At 30.4% G+C, this 21,043-nt stretch overlaps 1 protein-coding gene across 1 annotated transcript; it reads right to left on the bottom strand.

Annotated features, from left to right (window-relative positions):
• Positions 1-1,310: 1,310 nt before the first annotated feature.
• Positions 1,311-10,170, bottom strand: LOC134281735 (uncharacterized; the record flags this gene model as incomplete). The annotated part of the gene is made up of 3 exons (XM_062764167.1): positions 1,311-1,642; positions 2,147-2,289; positions 9,951-10,170. Coding segments are annotated over 3 exons (630 nt in total), but the record flags the coding sequence as incomplete, so codon positions are not given.
• Between the last annotated feature and the right edge of the window lie 10,873 nt (positions 10,171-21,043).

Below are 21,043 nucleotides of genomic sequence, written 5' to 3' on the forward strand. Positions count from 1 at the left end.
TTGTTTCGAACCCTTGCAATGAAAATTCCGAGTACCATTTTCCTTTGAGACTATGATAATTGTTTTTTAAATGGCCCTTAACTTAATGGACTTCAAGAATTCATCAGAATGATGAAAAGATTGTGTCATAAAATGTTAATTATCTTTTTTCTCCATGTTTCTGTAACCAAAAAACTGTATGTTTATGCACATTTATAGAAGAAACTTTTCAAACATGGAGCAAAAACCGAAGCATTTGAAAAAAATTGTGTTTTTACTATGGGAAAATGATCCTTTTTGCTCTCTTTGCATCAATTGATGTGTGTGATATTTCATTGACCAATAATTTCGATTTTTTTTTTATATTTTTGCTAAATGTGAAATTTTACATTAAGTATTCTTTAATGTTAGAAGAAATATCAAAGAAAATTCCTTTTAAATAATTAAAATTCATTTTTTTCACCTTCATATTTTCCGCACTTAAGGCATTCTGCATGCCTTATTTCCACAGCTCCTTTCAACTTTGAAGCGGTGTATACATTTTTTCCCATTGAAATAAAGCTTTAAAATATTATTAGATTTTATAATATTTATAGATAAACTATCCAATTATTTGAATTATACAATATTTAAAAAAGATTTCTTTAACTGTAATTGTTATATCCGTAATAACAACTTTATTCTTGATATGCATGTGTATTACAACACATCCCCGAATTATCAAAACATTTCATTGATGAATACAAATTATATATTAAATGAAACTGCAGTAAATGAATTGCAGTAAATGATGTGTTGCTATACTCTCATTAAATTCAATTCACAAATCTTGCTTCGAGCCTTTTTTTGATGAATCAAAATTTTCAAACTAAAATAAACTTTTTAAAAATCAAAATTTTTAGAGAGATACTGTTTATTTTTGAAGAAGGATAGTTTTAGAAGGATTAACTAAGGCATCTGACATCTAATCCGAAAGGTGTTTGGATGTATTTTCCGCTTTTGAGATTAAATTTTTCCCAAATCCAAAGTTATTATAATAAAATGTTTAAAGATTTTACTTTTGTGTCTTATACATGTAATATATTGATTACAATTTTCCTCTTTCAAGTTTGATTGTATTTACTTTTAAAGAAAATAGTGTAGGTTTCGTATTATTCACTTGAATAACACAACAATCACCAAAATATAATAAAACTCTTCCAAAAAAAAAGAATTTTATATCTTACTTGTTTGCAACTTTATCTGGCTTTCTTTGTTTTTACTTGCTTTAATGTTTTTTGTTTTGAAAAGAGTTTTTCGGCCGATAATAAAGAAGAAATAAACATATGATAGAATTTTTTAACATATATATTTTATTTTAACTTAACTAGATTATTTGATACACCTTTACGTCTTATCATTTATATCTATGATCAACCAAAGGCTGTAGGTAATTTAATATCCTAGAGAAGTCGTGCGGCCTCCTGGTGACTGCTATGTAGGGTCGAATCATGTGACTCCGAACCCGATCTCGATGCCTGGGTCTTCCCCGCAGTCTCGTGATGCTTGGCCGTGTAGGCCTGACAGGCACCGTGGCTGGAGTATATGATGTTGTAGATCTATGTGGTGGTCTCTCCATGACAACTACACGCAGGTGCCCGTGGGTGATCAGGAACGTGTCTCTCTACAAATTAACGGATCATTAGGTTTCAACCATTGCTGTTTTTGTTAAAGCTTTTATTATTCTGTCAGTTGATGATGGTTTAAAATCTCTTGTATGGAATCCCTTACCTATCATTTTGTTTTGGCATTAGTATGAAAACTCTTGAATCTTTTCATCTAGAAAAGTATTATCTTAATTCCACTGAAATAAGTGTCTAAGCTCCCACCTAATATTTGTATTGAAAGTTGCAATTTGACTACCCTTAACCCAGAAAAAAATAACATATCACTTTCATTTCAAGGTTTAAGCTCATGATGTTTCTTAGTATTCATGTGACATTAAAGAATGATAGCAAATTTCACAACTGATGTTAGGTATATTCACCTTTCAGTGTATAAGCTAACACACACAATCATGTTGTCAGCATTGATCCTATTTCAACACTTGTTTTCCTCTCCAGGAAATCAGTTTATAGCGCTACATTTTATATAATATAACTACGTAGGATACCTAAAATATACTCACATAAACTGAACCATCCTCACAAAAGTCGGATAAAGTCTCTAAAGAACACCCAAACTGTGAGTGGCAGCACGTTTCTACTATGCCGTCGTTAGTTTGGCGTTTACGAATTAAATAATTCTGCAATGTTTTCCCACGAAGACCTGCTGAGGAAATGATACGATTACATTAATATCATCTAAGTACACCTTGTTTTATCGTACAAAGTATTTGTTTTTGCAAGTTTCGATAAATTAATATAGTATGTTATATTGGCATATTGAGTTTAAAGAGATATTTTTCTGAAACACAATAAAATTAGCAGTTAAGTAATCGAAATTAAACATAAAAATATCTCTGAATCCAAAAAGATAGGTAAATTTACCCACAGTATTTCTTTAAAGTTAAACATTAACGTTAATCATGTTATATAGGGAAAATTGTCAAATCTCAGATATATATTTAGAAAAAGCAAAATAGGAATTTCAGCTATGCATTTTCTAATTGCAAATTGATCAACAAATATATTCTAGGTTAAAAAACAATAGGTATCCAGGTATCCAGACATTCAGAGAAATTGTCATGATTTTTATACTTATTTTGTATTCTATATGCTCTATTTCCATCATTTATTATATAATACATAGGAAGTCAATTCTCTAAATCTATATTAATTTTTTCTCTTTAAAAGTGTACAAATGTCGACTTTTTATAAGACCTTTTCTAAGACTTCCAAAAACCTTGAATCATATAAAGATTAATAAAATGAATGTGGTTGCTTGAAAAAAATTCATTTTCAAGCTTCATATTGATTCATTATTAATTTAAAAATATTAATTTTTGGAGTATTCCTTCCTGGCTGAGGATCGGATATCCTTAAAAGATATTTTAAATGTTTCATAGAAAAGAGTAAAAAGAGATACTTTAAAATAGAGTCTTTTATAAATAAAATAAAGATAACTGATAATTTACGGTTAATTCTAATTACAGGATTCTGCCCATACTGTATACAGGGTTATTTTCGCCTCGTGATATTTTCGTCCTTTCACACTTGCAAACAATTTTGTCCCGTTTTTTCCAGTTACAGTTTTGTTAAAGAAATTATACTGTTTATTATGTTACTATTCGCCCCTTTTTAAGTTCGCCCAAATGACGGAAAGGCACACCGAAAAGTATACAGTATTTGTCATTTCATTTTTTTTTATATATTCCTTTGATTTTTTTTATTCATTATATATCTGTTATTTTATTTGAATAAATACTGAATATCCTACAATATGCATATAAATTTGCTAAAAATAAATATTTTTTTATTGCAAAGAACTTTTTTACAATTTTTTTACTCGTTCACTTAACAATGAAACATAGAGATAATGAACGGTGTTATTCCATAAAACAATATTAGGAGCAGAGCAAAAACAGACCTTTATCAGAGGTGGAATTATACGATATAGTCAATTGCCCCTTGACATGATCGGGAAATAACGGGAAAATCCGTCGTCAATTCAGTGCATAAATAATGGACTAATTTAGTATGAAAAACATCAGTCAGCATTTGACTCAATGATAAATTGTATTTGCTGATAAGGTCATTGTATCTCTTGCGTATCGAATCAACTGAGATATGTAAACTCCGTATGCAGGTATATTGCTGTATAAGTAAGGAAAGTTGGCGATAGAAAAGTTAAAGTCATCACATTTATCATAGAACTTGGTTGTTAGAATACCATTTACGTCTTTTTCAAGTAAAAATAATCAAGATAAATTCAAGTCTATTTTTTATATATCACAGACAACCACATCGCCAATAGAAAAGTAATTCAGTAATTTTTTACATCTTGTGATTGGTCATCAGAAAAATAACTTATGAAATCCTTCAGAGTACACACGAGTTCTCTGAACTTGATATAAAGGGATGCTACGGTTCCTCATTAAAAATATTTATTTAGTCTTCAGAGACTAAATTTTGGAACAATGAATTCCGATGGACACTAATTGTGCTTCTCTATAAACTAACTGTGCTTCTCTGTAAGCAAATTTTATTTTTATATTCATATAAAGCAGACCTTATTCAAAACATACATTTGCATGAGCAGAGAAAAACACTTTTTGTGGACTTCAGTTCGAACATTAGTTATGTTCAATATCTATTTATAATGGATGTTTCACTGACTATAGACAATAAAGGCCATCTAGCAAATAAAACGTATTACAGACGAGATATTCTTCAACTTTTCCATCTACAACTTTCTTCATTTATGTAGCAATTTTCCATATATATATATATATATATATATACGATCATTTTTTAAAATGAGAGATATATATATATATATATATATATATATATATATATATATATATATATATTGGCTGACTTGTTTGATTACAAATTGTAAGACCTTTGGTTTTATACTGAATTTTACTTTGGAAAGTTCCATCTACCTGATCAATACAAGGGAATCACAGCGAGTGTGACCAGTCAACTGGGGATGCTTGCTTCCCCCTAGGCACCTCATCCTATCTCTGGAATTTCCAGGAGTCTAAGTTTTATGCCCTCATTACAAATTTGCATTGTTATAATTTTCTAAGATGTATCACTTGTTCGTTATCTTCATTTTTTCCCCACTTTGATTAACTTGACTACCCAAGTTAAATCGATTCACACCAAAGTCACATAACTGAGAACATGAGTCTCAATATTGGCAGTCTTTTAATATGTTGTAAAATTTGCAATAAAATTTTTATATATATATATATATATATATATATATATATATATATATATATATATATATATATATATATATATATATATATATATATATATATATATATATATATGCTCATAGTATATTTTTATATAAAAAAGATATATATCATAAAAAATGACAGCAAATTTTAACAGAACAAAATGAAATGAATCTCGTTCATCGTTCATTGCGTTTAAGAACGCTTCCTCGAGGCCATTGCGAAGTGTCTTCTTTGTCTAAGCTTGATAATATTAGCTTTGTACAAATAACATCGACAGACGCTATGTGTTCCCGAAAGGCTAGGGACTTATTTCAATAAAAAGAAATTATATTAAGTTTATGACATAGTTTATATTTTTGAATTTCTTAGAATTTGATAAACTATATGTATTTATACCCTTATACTGAAGGCTAGGGATAAAAGTAGAAAAAGATAGAAAACTTTGCATAAACAAATAACTACAGCAAAAAATTCATTTGAATCATCTACTTCTCCTCTACTCTCTCCCAGGGAATGAAGGAAAATATATGTGTTATTTCAAATACCTAGCTAGCTTCCTTATCTGCGACGAGAGATTTCACTTATTCTCGACAAAGCAATTAAGATATATTGCTACTTAGCAAAAATACGAGAGAGAGAGAGAGAGAGAGAGTAATTTTCTATTAAAGAATATTGAGAAGTAAATTTTAAATGCGTCTTTTTTAAATGGATTCTGCTACATATAAATACAAATAAGGTTTGATGATAGTTATTACAGATTCCAGTCTTAGAGAATGGAATTCCGACATATTGTTAGAAAATTTTCACAGATTTTGTCAATTAGAAACTTAAGCAACGTTCAATATCAACCGTTTGGTGTACAGTGTTTTTTTTCAAAAGGATATCGACTATGAAGTAGAATACTTGGACTTGAATATATCGTTTGGAATAGTTGTATTAAGTGTTGAAAAGTTGTGCATCTTGATATCATTGATTTTTGGTTAACGTTTGTGATTTTGAATTATCTTAGAGTTGCATCTGCTTTACACTGCTTCTCAAACGTGTTGTACAGTGAAGATTTAGGAAAAAACTGATAGTCAATAATTGGATTCTTTCAATTGTATAACAGTTGAGATAGATTACACAATCAGTATGCACTTGTCCTCGATGACAAAGCAGAAACAAAATTGTCTTTTTAGGTCACCTGAGTAACTCAGGTGACCTATTGCTATCCGTTTTCGTCCGTCGTCGTCCGTCGTCGTGTGTCGTGTGTTAACATTTGAACATTTTCAGCTTCTTCTCTGAAACCACTGAACCAATTTCAACCAAATTTGGTATACAGCATCTATGGGTAAGTTTGAAGAAAAATTGTGAATTTATGATGTGTTTCTAAAATTATTGCAATCTTTAAAAATATTCTTTTTTACTCCTGGACATCAAGCAGGCAAACTGTATGCATGAATATAATGAGCATTGCGTCCTAAACCAAAATTGTGAAATTCATGGCTCCAGGGTCAGGGGTTCTAGTGCTAGGGCGGGGCTATATAGATTATATAGTGAAAATGTATTATTTCTTTGAAAATCTTCTTCTCTGCTCCTGGGTATTAAATAAACTAATTAAGTACATAGTTATGATGAGCAAGAGTGCCTCCTATAAAATTGTGAATTTTATGGCCCCAGGGTCAGGGGTTCTGGTGTTTGGGCGGGGCTCTATTGATTATATAGAGAAAATGCATTTATTCTTTGAAAATCTTCTTCTCTGCTTCTGGGTATTAAATAAACTAACTAAGCACATAGTTATGATGAGCAAGAGTGCCTTATCCAAAATTGTGAATTTTATGGCCCCAGGGTCAGGGTTCTGGTGTTAGGGCGGGGCTCCATTGATTATGTAGTAAAAATGCATTATTCTTTGAAAATCTTCTTCTCTACCTCTGAGTATTAAATAAACTAACTAAGCACATAGTTATGATAAGCAAGAGTGCTTTTTCCAAAATTGTGAATTTCATGGCCCCAGGGTCAGGAGTTCTGGTGTTAGGGCGGGGTTATTTAATATAGTGAAAATGCATTTATTCTTTGAAAATCTTTTTCTTGCTTTTTAAATAAATTTACATAATTAGATGAGCAAGACTATAAAATTGTGAATTTTATGGCCCCAGGGTCAGGGTTCTGGTGTTGAATTTATCATATAATGAAAATGCTTTATTTCTTTTTAAATTTTCTTCTCTGCTCCTTGGTATTAAATAAACTAACTATGCACATCATTATGATGAGCAAGAGTGCCTCTTCTAAAATTGTGAATTTTGTGGCCCCAGGGTCAGGGGTTCTGGTGTTAGGGCATGATTATATAGTGAAAATGATTTTGAAAATCTTCTTTTTCTTCTGGGTATTAAATAAACTAAGTAAATAGTTATAATGAGCAAGAGTGCCTCTTCCAAAATTGTGAATTTTATGGCCCCAGGGTTAGGGGTTCTGGTGTTAGGGTGGGGCTCTATTGATTATATAGTAAAAATACATTAATTCTTTGAAAATATTTTCCTTTGCTTCTGTGTTTTATGCCAATGATCCAAGTATATACATTTATGATGAAAAGAGGTGCATCTAGCAAAGTGGTTTTTTTTATGCCCCCTGGGTCAGAAGGGGGGGTTACACTGTTATTAATGTTTTAATCAACCATTTTATGATAAAATTTTCAACTGATCCTTTGGGGTGATCAATGGGTATAAGGTGGAAGTGCATTTTTTCTTTTACTCTGATTTTCCTTTGCATAACAGTAAATAGAGTAAGCATTACGTTAATAATTATGATAAGCAATGGTGCCTCTTTCAAAATTGTATTGTGAATTTCCTCGAACCAAATTTAATTGTTTGAAAGTTGTTACACAAACTCAGTGAACAAAATTGTCTATTTTGTTTGTAAGGCTCATTATTTGGATTCTATTTTATAGGGCTTAGGATAAAATTCTGCTATTGGTAATCCAACTTTATTCGTAGAACCCTTTTTAAGGAGAAAATTCTTTAAAACCATATTTCAGTTTTAAATATTTTTATAAAATTCCAAACAATCAAAATGAATTTGATTTTTCATACCCCACTTGGTTCCAAAATCCCTATAAAAAACAAATAGTGGGTTAAATTAATGTTCTAAAAAGCCCTTTTTACTCTTCACCGAAATCTTAACAGCATTGAATGAGAAGCTCCAGGAGTATTGTACACAATATATGTTCGAGATGTATATATTTGTAAATTAGATGTGGATATTTAAAAGAAACGTTATGGGAAGTTTACAAAAATCAATATCACGTACGACTTTTCAACATTTTATACAACCAGACGTCCAAGCTTTAAGACATCATAAACAGTTGCTTATTCAATAAAAATGAAATTCGAAATACTCTTACTTTGTCATTGGTCATTGCAAAATTATTTTGTTAAAACCATTCTGATTGTACAACATGTATTCTGTGGTTAATATTAAAAGATGCTCCAGTTTCTGATTGAAAATATCTATGTGGTTTTCTTTTTAGATCAGGTCTTCCAACAGCCTGTTGGAATATGGAATTCCATGACCACCAATTGTGGCCCGTTATAGGTAAATATATTTTTGTATTTAAATGAAGAAGAATTTATTCAAGAACTTCTACATGAGAAGAAGAAAAACATTTACTGTTCATAGTTGCCTTCAACTTGACATTTCAATTAATTGACAACGAATAATTCAATAACAAAAGTTACTTTCCTTTATATGTCACTGATATATCCAGTGTAATCAATCGACACCGTTTGTATCTATTTCATATTTGGATTTTTTTTCCTATACAGGACTCAGTGGCGAGAATAATAACGTAATACTTTTTAATTGTCAAACTAATAGCATACTTATCACCCGCAATAATTTCAATTTTTTTTTATAGTAGATATAGGTCAGCGCAGTAATTACAAACAACATAGATAAATAAGTTACTGCAATAAAATATAAACAAAGGTTTAAAGTAATTAATCCACAAGAACACGGGTCGATACCATGACCTTGTCTACAAACATTTTTATAGTTTAACCATTAAATACACTCTGCATTGTTATCATCTAACGAATGCGTTTAGGCAGGGATGTATATCCTTAGATCTTTGATGTTTTCTCGTAGAATTTTTTGAATGAACTTTGAACCTGAAATCTGTTCATTGTCTTCATATTTCATATGGTTTTATTTATAAGTTTACAAAGGCAGAATACGTATGGTAATTCAAATTCAATTTCATAGGAATATAAAAAGTATTTGACTTATCCTACCCCTTAAAATGGGTATTAATGTGTCATGTAAAATAATATATTTGATAGCTCTGACTCGATTTGTTTATATTGTTTTTATGTATTTTGTTTCATTACTATCCTTGGCCTATTTTGTTTTGATGTGCCATCTTTTTGCTTACTTTTTCATGTGATGTTTTGATTGTCTTGTCTAACAGATACTTTTTTCTAGTCAGTTTTGGGGGATCAGACATTATCATATTTTACGTAACTGCTAATCAAATGATGATCCCCTTCAACTTTTCACATTTATCGTCATTTTAAAAAATGACATTATTCATCTGTATGAAAGTGTTTTATTTGACTTATAAAAAATTATCAAAAACAAGCCGCGGTGACCTTGCCTATAAGCATAAGAATACATAAAAAGTATTTGACATACGATTTTGGGGAATTTTCTACTTGAAAGGAAATCACGAGCTAAATAGGAAGATTTGAAGCAAGGTACATGCTATTGACAAAATACGTTATCAAAACAATAATTTAAATTAAAGCACAGATCCTAGGTTTCATTTATGATTTGATAAATAACTTCAAAACATTTGTGAGTCATCTTTAACAGTTCATTAAGATAACCCAGTGAATACAAATTCATTCAATTGTGATAAGTAACATTAAGAGATGAAAATTTCTTCAAAAATTCTTTTTTTTTAATCTCGCAAGAAATGTTTTAATAAAATATTCAATAATGAAATTCTTTTAGAGTCTCAAATTTCGTGAACATTTCATTGTAATTTGAATATTATATCAAATATGCTCTCTCCTTATAACCAATGTCTACCTTTTGTTACCTGTATCTCTTTTCTTCCGTGTACTGGCATATCTAGACCCACAGAGACTCTGAAGACCCAGCGGAAGGTCCTGTCCACAGAGGCGGTAAAACTCTCCTGTCACAGAGTCAAGGTCATTCGCGATCACTGCATTACTCAACATCTGAGTCAAAGTTAAACAAATCAATCCAAATAGGAAGTTGAACAATTCGTTACATTTGAGCTGAAAAGAAATAATTAAATTTTTTCAAGAAGCTACTCTAGCCAAGCAGAGAAAAAATAGCATATATATGTGCATGTAAACAGTGGAACAAATCAAATTCGCTGATAGAAAACTTCAGTATTAGATGTATTTTTGATAAGGAGGAATCTTACTTGAGTGAATGATTAAAATAACATGCTTGAAAAAGAGTTAATTAATGTGTGATAAAAGATTTATTTACAAAACATTTTAAATATCTTTAGTAGTTTCTCATATTTGAATTTGAAATCATTTAAAAAGTCGATCTAGATAAAGATACAACCTGCACTGTAAGTTATTAGATATCACAGAGACCAAAAAAAAATTATAAAATGAAAATGGAGACATATCAATCTGTTTTAAAATCTCGGTAACTAATTACTGATGAACTTGGTTTGCAATTGAAATTGCAATTACAGTATACATGTAGTCTCAAAGTAATTTCTTACAATACGTTTACCATTTATGACGTCAAGTGGTGTGAAAATGCATCGATTGTTTAATTTGTGATCATGAGACGTACTACGTCTTGAAGCAACAGATACATATGACTTAAAATAATAAATAATATTCTTAGGTATAAAACTACATGAATAATATAATCTGATGAGAAACTCCCTATATTACATAACTGATTATGATAATCTGTGATTCCTCGCACGACGCCAGATACATGTGTGACGTTAAAATGAACTTTTAAAAAAACGTTACTAAAAACCGTAATCAGGTGGCCTTTCAGAAATAATCTTTTTCTCAGAAATAATCTTTTTTTCGGTTACAAGAACAAATCCTTTGAAGCCCAAAGGGCTTTCTTATATATTGTATAACGTTCCAACAATTTTTTTTTTCATATATCAGTTGAAAATTGGAAGATTAGTCATCAGTAGTGATAAACCAAATAAAGTGAAGAAATTAACACTCTATGGTACGCCATTATGCACGGTTCCTATAGTTGGTTTTTTTCTTTTAGGGTCCCTCTGGAGTAATCTCATATTGAGACGCAGCATTTTCTTGGGAGAGCTGCAAATTACGACATACTTGGCACTCACGACTTTTCTAGCCAAGGGAATTGGTCAACTCTGCTCCCCATTTTTATTAGAAGCGGAGTGGGCCGAAAACTCTTGCCTAGCGAAGATGGGTATTCGGGGCCATTGAGCAAAATATGATCTTTTTCGTGTCAACGCCTACTAAACACGACAACTCGGTTTATACAGTTTCATCTGAAGGACCGGTCCTCTCGTCCCACAGAGGAATTAAAACTAAATTAAGCTCATGATCTTTCACGATGGTAAACAACAAATCCTTCAGAATTCTTCAATACAAGAAAATGATTTCTTTGATTGTCAGCTGCAATTTTATCTTTATAATTGAACGTTTTTTATGATTTATTATTAGGCAAATCAAAAATTAAAATATATTTGAACTGACTTGTTCATCAGGAATAAAAATGGGAGTTTCAAGGTTTCAGGCAAAGGAAAGGTATCAATATTACCTACAGTCTCTATAAAAAGGATTTTCCATATCCTTCTGATATAAATATAAATATCAGGATTAACTTCGACATGATTCCTAAAAGAAACCCATGTAATTGCGTCGTTTAATGTTGTTATAACGGTTAAGTATTGTTAATTGTAAGTTAAAATCAATTATGACGTCATAATATTTAGTATCATTTGCAAGTTCTTGGCCACATGCAATAGCTATGATGTCAATAAAAGTTATTTAAAACAATTAGTTTTTTTGTACTATACTGAAATATTTTATACGAGAGCTTCGAATGAATATGTTTGAACTGGCAAACTTTCTTTTATTTAAGTTCAAATAGATCTTGTAATCCAAATGTTATTTTACTCATTAATACTCGTATATGATCCCTTTGATAATGGTTATCTATCACATACGAAACAATACGGTAGATGAAATATACTAAATGACCAAGGGCACAGTAAGATGAAGCATTCCCTCGCTTCTAAGAGAATATCTATATATAAATCAAATTTGCATTCGACATCGACGCCGATTCAATAAAAGCCACTTCCGTTTCGCAAAGTACATAACCTACAAACACACACACATGGTTGTGTTCTTATGACCCCAAATCCTTTGCGAGGGAATAATTAAGGCCCCTTTAAGCTACACTGTCCAAATACTGACTTAGTGATTACATATTCAGCGTAAATATCTAAAGCATATTATGGTTTATAATTATTGAAATGTTTATTATTAAAACCTTTATTATTTTTCCCATAAAAGTCAAAATGTTTTATTATTAAAACCATTATTATTTTCCCATAAAAGTCAAACACCTTCGAACAAGAAGAAAGGAATTATAACTACTTTATAGAAATCAACTAATCTTACATATTATGGTTTATAATTATTGAAATGTTTGTTTTATTATTATTTTATATATTTTTGTTCCCCAAGAAGAAAGGAATTTTCTACTTGATAAAAAAAACGAGAACACATGAATATAAAATTTTTGCATATAAAATTAAAATTAAGATAAAAAAATAAATCGAGTTTAAAATAAGTCAACATTGCTTTTCAAACCTAAATGGTACTTACTGTATAGACCCTACTCTCCATCCCATAACCTGCTGCCCCGACCCTTTGTCAAGTTCCGCACAAACACGAGCAGGTAGCTATATCCTTATATATATATAAACATATTCACCGAAGATATTTTCAAATACCCCTCCTACTTAGAATGGTTATATTCTTAGCCAATTTTATTGTTTTCCAAGCAAGTTTGCTTTTTTACAGATTTTTTTTATCATTAAAACCGTTTGGTGGCAACTTGTTATAAAGGACAGATTTCATCGTATCATCTAAGAAAAGAAGGTTGGGTATGGTTTGTGGGTATGAAGATTTCTATCAATTACCAAGACGTCTTCCTTTTCATTCATAAAATGAGAACACCAGAAAATATATCAAATGACTGACGTGTTCAAGTTGGAGTTAATATTCCCATAAGATATTAGATTTACAATATAGAAGCTTACTATTCTCTAGTCATGTCATTAAAATGTTTAACCTTTAATATTGTCACGGAGTATAATGGTTTTTCTTTTGAAACAATTGGCTTGTTGGTAGAAAGGAATGTCTGTCTTTGAAAGCTGCTTCAGACACATCCTTAGATAGATCTTGATGCAATAAATATTGGTCAAAAATATCTCCATATAAAAAATGTATTTGAGGTTTACTTTCTTTTCTTCACTTTTTACCTCATCAAAGAGGAGTACAATTTTGAATAAGTACATTGTTATAAATCCATGATACTTTTTCATGCAGTTAAAGTGGTCTGAAATGACGGAAAACCATTTGTAATTATTTAATTTTATTTAACCGTTTTTATTATTATAAGGGTTAACATCATCAAGATACAAATATTTACGTGTAGAAACACATGTATTAACAAATAAGAGCACACAGCGAGAGACAGGTCTACAGGAGATGCTTACTCCTCCATGGCACCTGATCCCACCTCTGATGGTTTTAAAGGTCCGAGTTTGCTTTCTTAATTGTATTGTTTAAACGATTTTTGAGCATGATTACTGTTTGTCATAATCATATTTCATACCATAATGGATTGTGGGTATCTTAAATTTAAAAAATGGCCTTAATACAGTTTTGATCGAAATATTTCCCTATTAATGACGGAATAAGTATTAAAGGAACATGGACACAGTTTCAGCTAAAAAAAAAATAAATTTATTTTTCCATTTTTACAAATATTTAACAAAGGTCTTTCTAATGTTCATCAAAAAGTTTGAACTTCACTTGTCTAGATACAAGACAGATTTAAAGCTTCAAACCTTTGTTATGTAAACATGGTTTGTGACATGTTTTCGTTTACATATGTTAATATACTAATATACAATATACATTGACATATTGTCAATAAAATATGTTCAAAACAAAACTAACATACGTTCGTTCAAAGCAGATAATTAAAAAAAATCATTCTAAATACTATTAGACAGTTTCTAGTGATTTGCTGAATTTCATTTTGTTATAAATATGATATTTTCTACATGTAAACGTAAACAAGACACAGGCCTTGTTTACATTATGAAGAATTTTAAGTTCTGTATCTCGTTTGTTACTCTACAAATGATGTTCAAATATTTGCTGATCATTAGATAATGTCTTAGTTAGGAATTGTTATCAATAAAATTGGTTTGAATAATTCAGTTTAAACTGTGCCCATGTCCCTTAAAAATTATTTATTGTAAAAGTAATATTAAATGAGTTGAAAAAATAATTGATTACAAATAATTTATTAATTTGAAAAAAAGAAATGAATTAAAATTTAATTCAATTTTATTTTTTTTCAATTAACCCATTCCATTAAATGCATAACGTCTTATAATGCCAGAATATGCAGAATGGATGCGATTATATGTAACTGAGTATTGAACTATAGATAACATTTCAAAGAGATCTAATTAATCGCAGTGTGGAAACAATTTTAGTTTTATAATGACTAAATAAATAACAAGGAATTTTACGAAAAAGAGAAACGCCAATCCCATACAATGCAGACATTGGAATTGCACCTGCCTTTTTATGAAATCAAATTGAAAAATTAATGAACATTTCACAACTTTTAATATCGAAATTCTCCAACAGTGAAGAAGATTTTTATATCAAATATAGACCATTTTAAGTCAATTTCTTGGAAACGATAAGCCTAAGATAAGAATCGTGTACGTACGTTTGTTCTCTCTAGGGGCATTTTGTCTGCATCTGTTTGGAAAAAAAACAAATATAATGTCTGTAAAAAGAAGCGTGTTTACGTACTTTTGTTTTTGTTTTATCTGACATTCACTATCCACAATAAACTTTAGATTTGTAAGAATCTGTAAAAAAAAAAATATTTTTTTCTTGAAAGTAAAACTTATGTAACTGAACAATATTTGGTAGCTGTACTAATAAAAGACATTGTTGGCAAACTAACAACTAAACTTCAAGATAAACATAATTATGTCAAAATTTCTATCATCAGCTTCCCCTTTTAAGGATTACACATGTACTCGTTATATCTTACATTTCACCTTTACAACTGACTCAAAGTCAAATTCCTTGCTACTTTGTGAAAGTATTTGTCTAGAACATCTCTAAGCTTGGCATAAATGTACCAGCATTTGATATACATCATGTGCCATCATGGTCTTTTATCATACATGAATCAGATTCAAAAAGTTTGATTTTAAGCATATTTACTTAAAATAAATTTTGTATTCCTTTCTATGGAACATTGGTTGGAAAATGATTTACTGTTGATACTGAACAATATTTTCATCACTTTTGCTCGCCTTAATCTAATTCTTGGTATAAAGATAATTTTGTATCTATAAAAGCATTGTGTTAGAGCTAATTTCTAGACAGAAGAAACTTATTAGTCTGTCAAAGGAATAAAAGAACCATTTACTCGCTATTATCTGCTGCACATATTTGTATTAAAAACATTTTGTATGGCGCCTTTAAGTTCATTTGAGAAAAACTCTCAATGGATTTATTTGTTGAATTTGTTACTTAGCAGTTGATATTACTGCAACTTGTGATATATTTGTCTGTTTTGTCTTCTTATTGAAAAAACGCAGCTCTGAAAACGATAGGTACGTTTTCGTGACGTTACTGATATTTTTAAATGCTATCATAAGGATACAATAGTAAAATAATTAAATAATTGAAAGCCATCCATAATTTCATTATCAGTGGTGATTAAGTTTCTATTTCATTGTCTTTTCATTTATTTTCTTTATAATTACCTGTAAGGTATTGTTGTTAAAGTGAAAGAATGAAACATATGATTAATATAAAAATCTGGAATAAAGTCCCTGTCCTTATATTCCGGCTTCCTGAAAGATACATATATAGGGCTCGGGGAGTATGTAACCGATCGAAATACGATGGTTTCTTCACCAAAGTACCCGACTGCATTTCAGATCTACAGCAGTAGAATTTTTAGAAATACGTCTTATATTATATTATATATATCTGCTAACCAAATCATAAAAGCAACCATAGATTTTACAAAATGTCTTTAAGGGAGCCGACTGGGGTTTTATTGCGTGAAAACTGCAATAGAGAAACTTTATACCATATACAACTTAAACTGACTCCAGTGTACATGCCAAGTTTGAGGAAAATCTACCGTCCAGGTATTCTTAAGGGATCGTCATTAAAATGCAGGCACATTACTATAGGATTAAATAGGAAAGTCCCAATTTTTAGCATTTTAAAGCAAATTATACAAAAACTACAATATACTTTTTTCTCAAACTATAATATATGATGAGGAATACTATATTATACATTATTGCAAAATTATTTTGTTAAAACAGATTCTGATTGCACACATAAGTACTCTGAAGTTGACATCAAGAAGATGCTTGAGTTTCTGATTGACAATATCTATGTGGTTTTTGGAGGGAGAACAGGTATTCCAGCAATCTATTGGAATTCCCATGGGTACAAATTGCGCTCCGTTATTTGCAGACTTATTTTTATATTCATATGAAGCAGAATTTATGCAAACTCTTATGCGTAAAAGAAGAAAACACTTGCTGTGGCCTTCAATTCGACATTTAGATATATGGACGACGTATTGTCAATTAATAATGATAATTTCCATTCCTACGTCGATACGATATATCCTGGTGAGCTTGAGATAAAAGATACCACAAAGTCCGATACTTCTGCTTCATACTTGGATATTTTACTTGAAAAAGACACTAATGGTAATCTAACAACCAAGCTATATGATAAACGTGATGACTTTAATTTTTCTATCGTCAACTTCCCTTGCTTATGCAGCAATATACCTTCATCACCTGCATACGGAGTATATATATCTCATTTGATTCGATACGCAAGAGCATGCTCTACGTATGAACAATTTCTAAAACGAGGTAAATTATTGACAAGCAAGTTGATGAAACAAGAATATCAGCAGTCTCGTTTAAAGCCATCATTTCGTAAGTTCTATGGTCGATACAATGATCTTGTCAGCAAATATAATTTATCATTGAGTCAAATGCTGACTGAAGTTTTTCATACCAATTGTTAGTTCATTATTTATACACTGAATTGACGACTGATTTTTTCCGTTAATTCCTGATCATGACAAGGAGCACACAGCGGGTGTGACCGGTCGGCAGGGGATGCTCACTCCTCCATGGCACCTGATCCCACCTCTGATGTTTCGGGGGTCCGTGTTTGCTCTGCTCTTATTTTGTATTGTTTCATGGACTTTGAGATTGAATACTGTTCATTATCTTCATATCCTTATGTGTAAGAAACACAAAATGTTACCTTCTTGTTTACAGAGGGGCCATCGCAAAATGCCAAAAATTAACGAATTTTCATGTTTTTATAGAGTACTACAAAATATAAAGGATACAAAGGATTTATACCAAAAAATTAAAATATGATTTCTTTATCATAAATTTCAAGAGAATATATATATTACTTTTTCTTTAATAACATTTTTATTACCCCCTTCTTCAAGAACTTCACGTTAACATAACGTCAAAAACACATTATTACGGCATGAATCTACCTATCAGTTGAAAAATCGTTTGAAAATCAGTTTTATAAAATTATAATTAGATTTTTAAACTGCAATTTCTTAATTTTGTTCAGTTTGTTTCATTAAGTGAAAAATATTGCTTTAAAACAATAAATACCTTTCATTTTACTATGGTGCACGAAATATTGCGCAATGCGAACCTTAGTCGGTCCCCTTAAACAAGGTTGTTGATTTTCCCGCATCATCAATTTATTTGTCAGTAGTCTACATTGGTTTATTCACGCTCTTTTAAAGTTTCGAGGCATAAACACCATATACAGGTGATGGAGGATTATTACTACATAAATAATGAAAACTGACACTGGAAAAGTTGTCATGTTGTTTGACATACAATTTAGTTGTGATATGGCCCGTATCGTATTTACTTTTGAAACATCCAAGAATCAACTTTTTCACCCTCTTATAGCCGTTTTCATGACATTTCTTATAAAAAAAAAATCTGTAGTTGCATTCCACAAATGTTGACAACATTTTAATAGCCATTAATTGTAAAGCAAAATTCTATACTAATTTGACTACAGTCTAGACAATTTATCAGATCGGAACATTCTCTACACAATTAGTGTTACTGTATATCACCAATCGAGAGGACAATGGATCCTCATTACAACAACCTATGATCTGCCTATAGGGGTCAGCGTTTGTTCTGTTAACTTTCATGAACTCAGTCATAGATGTCCAGTTGCCAGTTTTGATGAGGATATTTCCTATTTTCGTACTCCATATATACATATCCTCTCTATATGGGTAGATGGTGTTAAATATTGGTTTAATTTAAATGGGGCGGAATTATTCATTAAATTTTGCTAAATATCAGCAATATGCTTTTTATAAGAAATCAGAAGAAAAAAATTAAATGAAAAAGTGTGGATCTTTCAATAAAATCTACCCCAAGGGGGGTCTTGGGAAAGTCGATCAACTTATATTACGATTATCTCGTTTTATTCCATGTGATATTTCATTTAGTGAAAACCTCATGATATGTCAAGACTATCCTTCTCAGACCATTTATAATTGTAACAGTAAGTCAGTTCAAATAAGCGCAATCAGGACATGAACGTATTTCTATTTCGCCTTGAATGCAGCTTTGTACTAGAATGCTGTATCTTGTCGTATATTTTTGAACATTTTTTGTGTTTTTGTTCAGTTTGCTCCTGTCTCACATATAAAGCTCTTTTTGTTATATAATATTATATTACTATTCTATCAGTTATCCTAATTGGGATTTTTCATTTTGCACGTAATATTATTTTAAGATACAAGGGCATATGGAAGGAAATAGTTGTTTTTCTTGGTCCCATGTAAGGGTTGTTAATTAGACTGGAAGCTGTGCAATTTTAAAATCAAGCAAAAATTTGTTCTAAAAATTGTGTTTATTTAATTACAAAAACTGTTTAAAAAGGATGTTGAAGATAATTAACAAACAGTAATCAAGTTTAAAAGTCCGATGAAACAATACAAATCAGGAGCAGTGCAAACACGAACCTCTAAAAAATTAACGATTGGATCAGTTGCCATGCAGTAAGTAACCCCCCCTTGTATTCCTTGTATTAGTCTTGCAATTATGATCGGGTAAAATGATGAGAAAATCAGTAATCAGTTAAATGTGTTAATTAGTATAAAAAATTTTCAGACAGTATTCCTTTTTAAATTAAATTTGTATTTTATTTGAACCGGAGACATTACATCTCATAGGTATACAATATACATACATAAGATTTGTACAGGCTATACAATATACATGACTGCGTTAATTACATAACAATATCATTTAATTATTATTTAGAACATCATTTCTTAATTGATGAGAAAAGTACAAAAATTTGCCCAGGTTACATAGTTCTTTAGTATTTGTAGAACTCAGCAGCTGTACTAATTTAAATACTGATGGTTTTTTAAAATAATAACTCTTAATATATTTAATTCTAAGTTCTTCATATCGAGGACATTTTAATACAAAATGAAATTCGTTCTCTATCTCACCTGACATACATATTTCACATTTTCTATCTTTTCTTTCTATATTACTATACCTTCCCCTTTCTATTCTTAAATCATGAGCTGATAGCCTTAAACGACCGATAGGTATTCTATACTTAGAATGCAATGGTTTTCTTAAATAAGTCTGTAGTGCAACATTATCCACTAAATGTTGAAATAGAAACTATTTAGGAGAATTACAAATTCTTGCCATAAATTCTTGTTAATAACAGTCATACATTCTTTGAAATATAATGTTCAGAATATTATTATCAATACAATCACTATTATACATGTCAGCTAAACCAAGCCTTTGGAATTCCTTCTTAATGTTTACAATCCATTCATCATTATTTTCAACCATATCTTGATAGCATGCTTGTAATATACAATTATCACTGTTTTTTAATTTCACTCAGAATTTCAAAATTTTCTTTTTCCTTTCAAGTATAAGTGGAAATCTACCTGATTCACAATAAACTGCATCATTACTGATGCTTTGTCTGACCTTTAAGACTCTTTTACAATAATTTAAGTGAACATTTTCTATGTCTTGACCCTTGTGAAATCCCCATACTTCGACTTAACGTTAGATTGTCTTTTTCGACAATGGCATTGCATTAAACATAGAACCAGCAAACTGATTACTTTAAAGGAGACTTTCCATATTGTTGTTTCATCGTCCTGTTTTTCAGTAGCTTGCCTCATTTTAGAAATTGTTCGTACGTAGATCATGCCCTTACATATCGAGACAACTTAAACTTAAACGCCATGTTCAAGTGATAAGGGTATATTGCTATAATAGGTAAAGGAATTTGATGATAGAGAAGTAAAAGTCATGACATTTATCATCAACTTTTAATGTTTAGTTGAAATTGACATCTTTTTCTAGTAAAAATCTGATTATTATACAGAATATGTCAGATCCTGTGACACTTCTCATTCCAAGTTCAATGTTATATACTAGTATCTAGTCATTTTATGAAAAGAATATGCTACTGTCAATTAATAAGACTTCGACGATAAATCAAAATGTAAAAAGAGAATCAAAGGATGTGTTTTCTCCCTCTTACATCTCAATTTATGAATATTTTTTTGCTTTTTATAAATGCAAAAATATGTCTGCAAGTTAGGGGTTGCAATTGATACCCATAAAAATTCCGGTAGATTGTTTGAAGATCTGATCTCCAAAAATACTTAGATATTTCCAATCAAAAATTCGAGCATCTTTTATTGACTCTGGAGTACTGGTGTTTACAATCAGAATGTTTTTGTATCTGTTGTTATTGACTT

The sequence above is a fragment of the Saccostrea cucullata genome, unplaced genomic scaffold (genome assembly GCF_032062105.1).
Source record: "Saccostrea cucullata isolate Sc308-1 unplaced genomic scaffold, CSIRO_AGI_Scuc_v1 ctg1124, whole genome shotgun sequence".
NCBI classification, from domain to species: Eukaryota; Metazoa; Mollusca; class Bivalvia; order Ostreida; family Ostreidae; genus Saccostrea; species Saccostrea cuccullata.